The sequence below is a fragment of the Pangasianodon hypophthalmus genome, chromosome 10 (genome assembly GCF_027358585.1).
Source record: "Pangasianodon hypophthalmus isolate fPanHyp1 chromosome 10, fPanHyp1.pri, whole genome shotgun sequence".
Taxonomy (NCBI): Eukaryota; Metazoa; Chordata; class Actinopteri; order Siluriformes; family Pangasiidae; genus Pangasianodon; species Pangasianodon hypophthalmus.
In genome coordinates, this window is record NC_069719.1 from 13,628,789 (window position 1) to 13,642,474 (window position 13,686).

General features: G+C 38.8%; 1 protein-coding gene across 5 annotated transcripts in view; it reads right to left on the bottom strand.

The window, feature by feature from the left end:
* Positions 1-13,686, bottom strand: part of LOC113538944 (neuronal PAS domain-containing protein 3) — a 224,378-nt gene that overhangs the window by 5,826 nt on the left and 204,866 nt on the right. For all 5 annotated transcript variants that reach the window (XM_053237343.1, XM_026934425.3, XM_026934422.3 and 2 more), the window contains 5 exons: positions 11,696-11,814; positions 8,216-8,409; positions 7,289-7,395; positions 876-1,023; positions 376-491 (listed from right to left, as the gene is read on the bottom strand). In XM_053237343.1, the coding sequence (XP_053093318.1) occupies positions 376-491; positions 876-1,023; positions 7,289-7,395; positions 8,216-8,409; positions 11,696-11,814 (684 nt within the window). The remainder of the gene's footprint in view (positions 1-375; positions 492-875; positions 1,024-7,288; positions 7,396-8,215; positions 8,410-11,695; positions 11,815-13,686) is intronic.

The following is a 13,686-nucleotide window of genomic DNA, read 5'->3' on the forward strand; positions in this document are numbered from 1 at the left end:
TGCTGAGGTGCCAGGAGACAATATGCTGGCACCCTCCCCAATCTGTCAGTCTACCTCTTCCTCTCAGTGCCCCCAAACCCATCTCTGGAATCACACTCAATCTTCTGCTGGAATGCATAATTAATATCTCCAGTTGACTGCCCAGGCTTAATCAACCTTTTAACCAGGTTTACTAGGAGTGTTGAAGCCTCATGCTTCTGTATCTTGCAAGGTGGAACAAGCGGTTTCATGAAAGGTGAACACTTGAAATGGTATGGTCTCTGGACTACGTGAGAGCTTCTTAAGTTCTGACTGAGATTACAGCTTATATGATTATTATTATTATTTGTGCTGATCTTATGTATGAGTAAGATTGGAAGTAATAGTGTACTGTACCAGAGTTGTCCTTAGAGTCAGACTCTGAGTCAGATGTTTCCGAGGACTCTGAGGCTTTCTCTGGCAGATTCGGAAGCTGTGTGATATCCATAGGTGTGTCTTTGTATTCCGGATTACTGACCACAAAAAAAAAAAAAAAACAGAAAGAGAGAGAGAGAGAGAGAGAGAGAGAAGAGAATTATTCACAGAGCTGAACTGTTTCCAGTAGCCTGGTGGAAGGAAGGTGAAATAACCTAGAGTACACTTGCTGCTCCTGAACATTTTAAACATCCTGATTGATCCAGTGTTCGCGAGCACACATCTCTCTAATGATCTCAGGCTAAGGCGCTGCTTGCACCCGCAAAGGGAGAGGAGATTAAATAGAGGCTTACAGAGATCTATTTATTTGGCTGTTGCTGCCTCGAAATCGCAAATGGAAATCCTCTAGCTTTCTGATGGGAATTGACAAATAAGCGTCACAGTAATTTGGTATAACACTTAACTGAAAGAGCTCTGTTTACCTAAGCACATAGTTGACCCAGATGATGTTCTTCTCATTGGCATTCTTGGCGTTGATAGCAATAGTGGCACTGGACTGGATCCAGATATAGCCTCCATTCTTCTGGATCCAGCGATAGTATTTTGTCACACACTGACCTTTATTCATTACTATAAAGAGAGAAGCAAAAAGGGGAGAAAATTGTTAGTAACTGTTTAAAGATTAACAAGATTTCTGTTATTGCTGCTCATTTCTTAGATAAAATTATTTATTTATTTAACAGTTTCAGAAGCTTATAATGTCTAATTTCATTGCTAAAGATTTAAAGCGCCAGAGCTAAAGGGCTTTATTGCTTCTGCCGTTTCCACTAAGAGCACAGTACCCACACTGGCTCACCAGAGTGCGCTGTGTCTGCTTGCACTGTCTCCTATGCTATGTCCTTGTCGGAGACTACTCCTATACTGTGTCCTTGACTGGCTGCAATAAATTTGGCTAAATTAAGTGCTAAATGTTATCTCAACCAATATGTATTTGCATTAATCATTTTTCTGTAAAGCTAAAATGGTCAGAATCAGAACCAAGTCATGAATTTATGTTCTTAATTTAAATACAGGCACAAAGAATGCCATTTATAAAAAAAAACTGACTTTGGGAGAATTATTTATACAAAAAGATCAGTAATTAAAACTACTACAGAATAATAACATTGTTTAATAAGCCATTCAAAGCTATGCTAATTGACTTAATTTATTGACTGCTTTCTTTGGCAAATGTAAAGGTAACAAATGAAAACCAGATAAAAAACTGAAACAAACATGTTGTTTTTCTGACTTGCTCAGTGTGGTTAGTGGATGTACCCTTGCTCTAACCTTCACCATTTCCTCACTATACACACTATGGTCCAGAATACTGAAAGCCTGAGAAACCAAACCTAATACAGTCTTTCATTTCAAGCAACAAAATGCTTTACTCAGTAACAAATAAAAATGAGTTTAAATTCATCAGAGAGATTTATGTTCGGTTCTCAAAAGCTGCAAAGTAAAATGAAGAAGGGAATCCAGCAATCCATTTTAAAACTGATTCTGTACATAGTCCAGGCTTGTTCTTTGCTTGGTTCTCTCCTAATGAGCTGGGCTCATCTGCATTGCCGTCAATACACCGCAGCCCTGCCTCTGCCTGGCGCTGCTGCTGTGCAGGTGAGCCTTATTTTTTAACCCCTTTCACTTACACTGCCATTAAATCAATCAGGACCTGTTTGCGCTATTGATTTAGTGGTAATGAAGCCGCCCCTTCATTCTCTCTCTCTTGCTCTCTCTTTCTCTCTACCAGAGTCATCTCTGCAGCCTTTGGAGGCATTAAAAGGAATACGGCATCTTTAATCTAGCTGTTCTCTCCTGAAGCCTCAGGCTAGCCTGGAGGATGGGCTGTCTCTCTCTCTCCCTCTCTCTCTCCCTCTCTTTACGCCGGGCCTCTGTCCTTCACTTCCGTTTAATCACTTGGATACATTCCATAATAGCAGCTACCTTTCAGATACCCTTTACCCAACGTGGCCCCCATTCACAGCAGGAGAGGCAGGGGGAGTCATTGTCACATAAAAGCAAGTCATTTACACCCGTGAAATTGCTTTATGGAAAAGTCCTTGCAGTCCATTGGGGTATTATCGTAAAGACAAGCCTTTTATGAATGAATGGGAAAGGCATTGGAAAAAGACTCCTGGCTAGAGGCAGAGCTCCTGTCACTGGGCTGGGTGGTGTTTTGTGTTGTTTGTAGTGTTGTACTGGAATCGGCTCTTGGCCTGACCTCACCCCGAGGTACATAAGTGACTACATGAATGTTCTCTTAAGGAAGAAATGCATGATATGAACAGATGATAATATGATCACCTACTCATTTTGAAATCTAGTACACTGAGAAAGACACCTGTATTCTGAAACATATGATTGAAATAATTTACTGAATGTTATCACTAAAATAAGTAATGGACAAAAACATCTAAACAGAGACGTCCTGATTTTTTAGAGGACAGTAAACAGCTTCATAACACTTTCATTTATATACCTGTTATAAGTCTGTTAATAAAGGAAATTACTATATACTTGGCTGTGTGTATCAGGTGTATTTTTCTGTGTTGCTGCAGACGGTGGAGTCTGTCTTTAAGCTCAATAAGCAGTGAGGGGAGTCTTTCATTAAAGTCAGTTTGAACTAGTCTACAGAGAGCAGGCTCTATGAGTCTGCCTTCAGGCACACAGCTTCCCTCTCCTGGGGTTTCTGCACACTTTTCTCAGCTATCTCTTCCCATCCCCCATCCCCTGTCTAGAATGGTACAAAAAATACACACACACACGCACACACACACACACACACACACACACACAGAGACAGAGCATTTACACAGTGCGTAAGATGCTTAGCTGTGCAGAGAAATGCCTTTTGTTAATTTATGGTGTGTTGCTCCTGATCCGTGGCTGACACAGGTGAGGTCAGCTCTGTCACATTACATTTCTGCAGATAGGAAACATCTGCTTACATCAAATGCCTTTGAAAAAAGCTGGTGTTTGTACACCAGTTCAAGCACATCCAGCCATGTTCGTTTTGTAACATAAAATTGTATCGAACAAATGCAACAAGAATGTAACACATTTATACCGGGGGGAGGGAAAGAAAAAACATCAACAGCAAGCCCAATAAGATGAACATGTAATTAGCAACCTATATTAATAGACAGGTCTGGCAATGACTATATGAGTACATTGGTAATGTGTCTAGACTGCTTTTGTCTTCAGTGCACCTCCAAGACTGTTATGTACGTTTAAAACTTCAAGAGAAAAATTGGACATGAACAGGAAAGGAACAGCCACCTTGTCATGTTGAATAGTTGGGAGAAGACAGTTTGGGTTGAAGGTTTTCTTTGACTTCTTCAGAAGAAAAAAAAAAATCAATTTCTATGCAGCAAAAAGAGGAAAAGATGGCTCAGTAACATTCATTCAGCACAGGATTTAGTTGTAAGCGGTGCATCGATGGGAACCTACTACAAATATCAGATTTTCTGAGAGCTCTAAAAACTATAATATTTTAATTATAAAATTATACAATTATACAATTATTTTCTTTTGTTCAACTACTATATTTAAATATTTATTCATCTTCTTCAGCAAGCTTCCAAAAATTCCAACCACTGTTTCTTTTGTATCTGGCATTTTCCCCTCATGTTTATGTATTCATGCAAGGTGTCACAATATTACCAGCACTGAAAGCAGTGAGAGCTTGTGTGTGTGAGTGTGTGTGTGTGTGTTGGAGCTGGCTGCCCTATTGAGGCAGGATGGGCAGAGAGGTTAGTGCAGAGAGCCACGCTCTCTCATTTCCCTTACTCCAGCTGATCTGATGGCCTCGTGTGACCTGATGTCATTCTCTGATTGGCAATCAGCAGAGCAGCGGCTGCACTGGGAACGGCTGCCGCTTCTTCAGCACACACTCCCAGCTCCGTTTGATGAGCCCTTCATGCGAACAGTGATGACAGTGATGATCATTGCCATTAACTGTGTCAAACTAAGGTGGAATGGTCAGTGAGGTTATACATGCAGAGTGTTCTCTAAGTGAGTAAAAACTTTCTTGGCAATTAAGATCCAGGTTCATTATATTATTTTGATCAAAATGTGCAAAAAAGTCTGGAATTAAAACCTGATTAATTGTATTATTTTGGCCACTACAAGCGAATTATCTTTGAGCTTGAACTAGCTAAGATTAATAGTAATCTATTCTTCTAGAAGTTTCTCTATCTGACAGTATATCATATAAATTCTTATGAATGCAGTGTTGTGTAAATGCTATGCTACTTTCTATTTCTACTTTCTACTGACAGGTGACTTCTGATTTGTAGTAAATCTGCAGTTAAACTGATATCTCTGGGAGCAGTTGCTGTTTTTTACTTAACATGATAAAGCAAAATACAGTAAGACCTTCCCACGTCAACTTTGCAGCTGGCCCTTGCCATCGCGTCCACTTTTACGTTAATTGCCTGCATTGTAATGTGTAATAGATGGTTAGACAGACAGGGCCAGCTGGAGATTTGGGGTTCTGGGCCGCCCTCAGCCTTCTAACTCTCTCATCAATGCACTCCTCTCTGCTTTCTCTCTGCTGGGTTTCAAATCAAGGCCTAATGGACCCAATCTGGTGGCTTTTTAAGGCAAAGGGACACTGCAGTGCAGTGGTAATTGCACTCTAATTCAGTTGAACTTGCAATATCTAATCAGACAGCTCCAAATTCACCCAACAGCCCCAAGGACACTCGTCCTCCTCCACAAACACCTAATAAAGTGAGGGATTTATCCCCCCACCCATGTGCTTCATCCCTCACTACTTAAATAATGGCAACTTGCCTGCTGCCGAGGCAAGCGTGCATTTACTGTATGAAACGCTACGCTGCTCTCAATGACGTTTTGAATTTCTGCCATGACGTGCAGGCGAGAGGAGAGTACAGGGGAAAAAAAAAGTGCCCTGCCAAAACACACTTAACAGATGATTTAGGATATTCAAAAAGCACGGTCGCACCTCCAGGCAGTCAGTGCCCCTCCTGCTGAGAACGATGAAAGTAAAGCGCGCCAAAGGTTGTGGAGCCTTTAAAGAGTATTCCTGTGGGGTATTTGCCAAGATAAACACTTCATGGTGTAAAGGTGTTATCAGAATGCACTGGCTGTATATGGAGAAGTGCAGCTTAACCTGAGAGGAGCACTGAGACACTCACACACAGGAATCTGGTAGAGTTCTTCAGCCCCTTCCTGCTCTGAGTGGCCTGTCATCATGTTTTTGACGACTAGAAGCAGCAGGTGAAATGACAGATAAGTAATAATTTGTGACTATTCTTATTTAAATGATCACTTTTAGGATTTTGCTACAGCAGAGGTTTAAAAGTAAATCCTTTGTGTTTGTAGGATATGAAACAAAAACATGTCCCATTAAAGTAGAGTCATGGTCTGAAGATGACATTCAATATCGGGCTAGATATTTGTAAGTTAGGTTTAACTGAAGCATGCTTAAAATTAGTGGTGCAACAATAAGTTAGCTGATGAAATTGACCCAATATATATAAATTGGCATCAGCCAATGCACAGAGACTGAATACAGGACCCTTTATATCAAATTGGCATTTTAGTATATATGATGGGTGTTAGTCTAGCATCTATCTAAGAAAATGGAAAGAAATCTTTCAAAAATTCCTGCTTTCCAAGATTAATTCAGGCTACAGTAAAATGTTTATGTGAGGATGTCTAATAAAACGTTGAAGTGTTTAAATATTGGTCACGTCATGGCTCCATAGCTAAATTTACTATCCTTAGGTAAATGCCAAATCTGTCCATCATTAACCATAAAGTTTTGTTTATGCGAGTCAAAACCTGTAATACTCATGCAAAACACTTAAACGCAGCCAATTCCATCACGAATGCGTATAAATTACTGAAAGACACTGTAGCCTACAGTAGCACTGGGAATGTATTGTTCAAGGACGGATTACGTAAAGCCTATAAAAGAGAATGCAAGAAAATGCAGTAAAGTAATGCTTCCTTAACTACAAGCTAAACCCGGGAATTTTAAAGTCATTCTTCAATATGGGAATATCAATTAAGTGTAGTGCGCAGTTTATAGTGTTTACCTGATATTCGAAGTGTAAATTCTTCATTTTTGTATTATTAATGTTTTTCATTTGCATTAAAAAAGCTGAGCTGTTAATGGTTGTTTAATAGGTCTAACAAAATCTAATGATACATCTAGATTTTTATTAAGGTATTTAATCATAATCCAGTATTCGCATTGTATCAGTCACTGACCTTTCTGCTCATTACCTAAAATAACTATGGTACACAATTTTTATACCCAGTCTGAACCAAAGCTGCATCATTAGCTGTACAAAGCTGATATTTATAGTATGGCTGATATTTAACTACAATGTAAAAAAAAAAAAAATACATATATACACACAGCCTAATTCTCACACCCCAGTCTCAGGGGGAAAGTGATACGGTAATGATTAGCCTCTTTCATTTCCATAATTTTTAATTAATTTATATGTTTTTTTTCCCCACACTATTTCTGTCAACTGTTCAACATGACAGTTGCTTTTTTGAAGAACAGTCTAATCCCAGAGGAAGTTTTTCTAAACAGAGCTACATGACAGCATTCCATAAAGAAATTAAGCTTTTCAGCTACTTATTACTGCTTGTTACACTGACGTGACTAGACTGTATTAAAATGGCGATGGAAAGTATTGCTTCTGTTTTTTCATGACTCTCAGCTGACGGTGACTTTGAACAGACCCTGTTGTGCTCTAGTAGAGCAGATAAATAGTGCAGGCATTCATACAAACTCTGTTCAAATAAAATCAGCAGAAAATATTTATGAATGATAGCATTGTTACCATTCACAAGGCCTGTAGTTACTTACAGTCTAAATGGCTGTGCCGAATGCCCTCCACGTCCTCAGCATGAATAAACTGATAACATCTTTTCCCTATGATGTCCACAGGTGTCAGGTCCATGTAGTCACTAATTCTGGAGGGGAATGAAAATATGTAATTCAATATGTATTTGTTACGGTGTTACACCAAGACTAACAAATCAATCAGAGGATCTTTATTGAAACATGTGCATGCAGTAAAGGATCAATGCTTGAAATAATAATAGTTGTACTTTAATCTCTACCTATAATTAATCCAAATCCAATTCAGTTAAAGCAGAATGAGCACACATACATTATATTCAGATTTTTTTGCTCATGTGTTATGTACTATATGTTTTTGAAAGCTATTCAGTATGTCCTTGTAGGTGCACAGTAAGCACTGGGACACTCAAAGTTGGACTGCTTACAGAAAAAGCTGGACTCTTAGAGTCTTAGAGGGTAAGATTGGAAGACATGAAGCTTTGCAATAATGATAACTATGCAATAGACTTGGCCAGATGCCATTCCCTCATAAATATGTTAAGTGAAGAGAGCAGTAAAATATTCAGCAGCCATTGGGGTGACTTTAATCCTCGAGACATAAATAAAACTAATAATACTAAGACATTTCCTTTCAAGCCAGACCAAATTAGGATGGTCTCATTTTGCAGAACAGAAATGGCTTTGATAGTAACAGAGGTTTTGAAAATAAAAATGAAGTCTTTCTGGGCTGAGTTTCAAAAGAATGATAGATGTGGTAGGAGCAAATATCAGGCACAGCACATATGGTTAAACAAAAAATTAAGCAACTGATGAGGATGAATAATACAATATTCTGAATGCTCATTTTTCTTAAGTGATAAATGTCTAAATCGACACCTCATCAGACTTAATGACATGAATCTAGCACTTCAGAAGGAAGAAGGCCGTTACCTATTTTCACAGTAGACAATGTTGAGGTCCATGTTGACCCGCGTGACAAACATCTGGCAGTCGATGCGAACCTCGTTAATGGTGGGGGGAGGGAGGGCATGAGCCACCACCACCATGCCCATAATCTGATTGGGCACTGTACGATTGTGCGTTAGTGCCATTCTTATCCTCAGCCTGCCCGTGATGTGGATCACCTTAGAGAAAACAGAGAGATGGAGACGAGTATAGCAAAGTCCACAGTACATAACATTAAACATATCTGCTTTATCTATGAGCAACCACACTGTGAGGAATAATACTACACTGTATTACTAGCCTGGACACAGACAAGACCAGATCAACCTGCCAGCTGTTATTAAGGTTCTTCTTCCATCTGACAGAATGGAAGAATACAATAATAATGAAATATTAAAAAGCACAGTGAGGATGACTTGATTCTTTATAAAATAATCAAAGTGTATAACAAAGAACAGATACTAATTACCTTTGTCTAGCTTTAAACTTTTACAAAGCTTTAAACTCTTCACCTCATTTTGCCCTGAAAGGACAACTACTAGATTGGCAACCCTGTTTTTTTGGGTGGATGGGTGTGTGTGTGTGTGCGGGGTGTCTATCCATTTTTAATCAGCTAGACAAAATAGCTTTTTTGTAGGTTTTTTTTGTAAACTTCTGACACTGAGTTTTCACTGCTTCACCTCTGAGATGTTATTATCATCATTCATATAGACAGATTTGGCCCCTGAAGTAACTTCTCTCTCAGGCTGTGAGGGCTCTTTGATGCTTTGGGTTGCTCCGCTGGGGGACAGACCAAAACCAAGGACTGAGCGACTGCCACTTTAATGAAAACGAGGCCTCTTCTGAGCCTGGATTTGGAGCTGGAACACACTGCTCTAACACTAGAGAAATCAAAGGCTATCACAAATTAGGGAGCAATTAACAGAGTTTCTAACTTTCCAGGATATGCTACAATCAATTTGATTCCAGTTGGAACTTCATAATTTTTACGCATATTTATTGTTAATGCTTTCATTAAGCAGATATTTATGTACATTTTATAATCAGTAATTTTAAAAGAAATATTTTATAAATCATACCAAGAATTAGTTAAATTTTTCTCATTTTGTTTACTTAATTTTTTAATGCATAAGAGGTAAATGTTTAAAATCATAGTGAATACACACTATAGCCCGCAAGCTTTATTTAGGATTTCCTGTAAAGCACAAATTAAACTGAGTGAATCTCCATAGGTATTGCATTCAGAGCATCAGGCTAGACAGACGTGTTACCTTGTCTGCTCTCTGAATAAACAGTTGACTATTTGTTTCCCTGCAGATAACAGCATTACTGTGTGTCTCGGTTATTGACTGTGGGGGACTGATGTTATTTGTCTTTTTTCAATATGTCATGGCTGGATGTTCAAAGCCATGCTATATTGGAAATATACAACACATATTGCTGAAAAGCAAACAGAAAGAAGGAACCAGAGTCCTCTCATGTTGTAATTTATTTTAGAGACCATCATATAGAAGAATATATAGTGAAATGCTTAATTTATGTCAATCATTTTATTGTGTTATGAGACATGATTGGAATTTGTTTTATGAAATGCTCACATCCAGTCAGAGTTTTAAATATTTAAAGGGTGTCTCTGTAGCTGTGGAATATTATAATATGTAAAAAAAAAGAAAAAAAAGAAAAAAAGAAAAAAACAAATCCAGGGATTCGAGGGCAGCGTGGCTCCAAGATGGATGGTGTGTGCTTGAGGATGAATTGGCACAAGATTGCGGAGTATAGCTGGTGTTCAGCTGGTCTGTATTCGTCTGGAGTCGGTGTGGATGAGACTGGCTGGATTGGCATGTAGAGACACTTAACACAGCTGTTGCCAGCCTTCAATAAGACATCACAGCACAATGCCAGAGATAGAAAATGTCTAATTACCAGCTGATATCAAACCCACATCCATCTCCTCATAAACGGTGCAGCACTCCAGAGAGGAGATCTTTGCAAGATACACATTACCACAAAAGAGTTTCTCACAAAAACGCAGACCCTTTCAATAAATAAACATTAAACATATACAAAATGGAAATGATCCTTTATAAGCCCAAAGCCAGGGGCATCAAAAAGTTAGTTTGAAAATACAACTTTTGAAGTAATTGCCACAAAGAGAGTGTCGGCAGTGAATTGCTGGAGGAGTGCTCTTGGCAAGAACATCATAAGCCCTGGCAAAACATTAAATATGCTCAGGCTGCTAAATGCGAACTGACGCGGCGAGGGCTCACCATGGCTGCGGTGAGAGGCAGGCGCATAGCATATCTCAATTTAATACAAGCCAACATAACAAAGGGATCAATTTTTATAATTCATGGTTCAGCACACAATGCACTCTCCCTCTCCCCCTGTCTCTCTTGCCCTTTCTCCCTCCCCACCCCCCAATTTGGTGAATATAGAGGAGGTATACATAAGAAATAAGATTCATCTGTTCCTAGGCATTCTCTAGAGTGCTTTTGAAATGTGATACAGCACAAATAATGACATGGAGCTTTTACATGAGTGCATTAAATGAGATGAATCCTGAGTTATGCTGAAAAAGGAGACGGGCTTATGCTGGAGAGGAATTCACTTTGATTTGACCTCCAGAGTGAAGAGGGGATATAAGCAGCCACGATGTGCCGTGCACCTCGCCTCTCTGATTCCTGTCTATCGCCTAATGTTGGCATGCCATATGCAAAATTCAGACCTTTGTATTATGTAACAATGTGAGGGTTAACTTAATTCAGTATAAATGTAATAAGAGATGTCCTTGTGTGACTCGTAACACAGGCGCATTTACGAATGCGAATATTTATGCAATGGGGTAGTTTCCTGCTTATTTGCATCAAATCCATGTCCAGACAGATGCTGAAGCCACAGAGGGGGGATGAGAAGCTCAGGAGGGAGATAACTGTCTCTCCATCTATCATTCACATGTATATCCTACTTACACTGAAATCTCAACACGGCATTCTCAGAATAAAGAAAAAACTGCAAGATGTTAAAACACACGCACTACTTAGATTATGTACAAACCAAAGAATATCAAATCAGTCTTTTACATTTCTTATACACAAGGTCTCTGATTGGTCAGATTAAAGCAAAAAAAAAAAAGACTCTATAAAACATTCTGTGCTTAATTTTGTAGAAAGTACTTAAAATTAACAAATCAATTAGCAGATGTACTAATAAAAATGAAAGATACAACTCTGAGCTCCTTCTAGTCTGCAGGCCAAAATGTGAGACTCACTTGTGTAAAATCCATCAGCATATCCCAAAACAGCTCTAATCAAATAAGCCACAGAAGCTGTCAGCACGGCGAACGTAATATATTCAGCCAAACGTCCGCTGCACACTGTATTACCACACACAGGGGAGCTGTGATTGAGTGCAAGGAGATTTAGCTGCTCAACTGAAGAGCCAGAAGGCCCCGGGACTCAGTGTTACCTTGTAGCCGGAGGACTTGATGTGGACGCCTCTCTTAGTCAACGTGGACTTCATTCGTATGAAGAAGGAGCGCTCCAGTGTGTTATCTGGAGAGAGGTGACTCGGACTGCTGGACTCCACTGCAGGAGCAAACACAACAGAAAAAAAAAATCCAATTACTTTACATTACTTGTCCAATATGGTAGTGTGCAGTTAAGCCCTGGAGAGGAGATGATATTAAACAGCTCTGCTGGGTGAGATGGCTTGTAAGAAGTCCTCATTGAGTTTCTATCATCTAGAGCTGGAGGTTTAATGGAAGAGCACAACCTAATGAGGAAATACGAAACGTCAATAGAACTTTGACAATGTTTTAATTATGCCCTCTACAAGCAACAACAGTTGCCTGTTCCAGTGAGATAACCGCTTTAAAGACTTCATGATACTGTACAAACACATTTCATAAAGCTAGCATGACATACAATGCTAACGAGCAGATTTAGACAAGTCCTTCAGATTAAGTTTAATGTCAAAATACAAATACAAAATGCAAAGCTGTAAATATTTTGCTCATTCCAACTGACTGCGGCTAATACCCAGAATATACAGTAATTTTTGGTTGATTATAAAAGCATGCCCATCTGACAAGGTACAACTTTCTGAGGCAGCAGATAAAAAGAACTAGGTGCACATTAGAGCTACAAGGCTAACGTAACTAATGACTGAAGGAAGTCTGTATTATAAAAATCTTTTCCATAAACACCTATCGTAAACTTTATCAATTTCTTGGATAATACTAATATTAATACTAACAGTTAACAAACCTAACCATTATGGAAGCAGCTATCTTGAACAACTGGATTTTTCCCCCCATTTTTGCCTCCCCAGGCCACATCCCTTGAAAGTTTAAAGGCAAAACTGTACCAATGTGCATTATAATACAGTTCCATTTTGAACTTAAATCTGTATGTAAAGACAAATTATTAGTGATGTGGTATGAAGCAAGTAGAGCAAGTATCTTCATAGACATGGAAAAATATTTTGGATGAGATAGACGAAGTATTTATTATCTACATTAGCGTTATAACTCTGATTAACGTAACTATGTGGACATTTGAACCTTATACTCTTATATGGTGGGTTCACTTTAACATGTTAAAATTAGGCACTGTTTCTAATCTAATTAACAACATTACCATGACTGAAAGCTTTTTCTTTTTACGCAGATGAAGGCTCACAGTGTTAACGATGAGACATTTCAGTATTCAGACTGAAAGACTCCGTATATCAGACAGAGAGCTCAGGAGACAGAAGACAAGTGTTTGGGCAGAACTGGGAGACTTGTGTGGAATGAGATTACTAAGAAGACAAGGAGAAACTCCACTGCACTCTACATGACAAAAGTGTAGTGGCATTTTTTTTTTAGAAATAGAGACACTCACAGAGAGGGAGAACATAGTTCTCTCTTTCTTACACTTGTGACATGGCAATGGTCCCTTTTTTGGATTCTCTCTATTTCCCTCTTAAAATGCTCTGGCTCTTTCTTGCTTTCTGAAAGGGGAGAAATGCTCCTTTCTCATGAATCTGTTTTCTCTCTCTCTTCCTGACTGATGAGGAATGCCATCTTTCTTTCTTTCTCTCTCTCTCTCGCTCTCTCTCTCTCTCACGAAGCTGTGATTCTCTCTCCTTCTGAGGACGTGAATTAAATGACATTTAAAATCTAACTAGTCCTTTATCACTCTGGGGAAAAGGCAGAGCCATGTTATATTTAGTCATTTCATTTCTTCTGATTAAATATGAATTACTATGAAATTTTTCTCATCATCTAACACAGCAGAATACGCCAACTGCTTTTTAATACACTACATAAGCACAAACTTCAGCTCTAAGAGTTTAATTCGCCTCTCTAATCCAATCACATCAACCTTATTTCTCTTATCAGAGATTCCCATTTTGAATTAAATGAGCTCATTAGTTTTAATCAAAGGCAGAGAGATCAAAACTTACACTTAAAT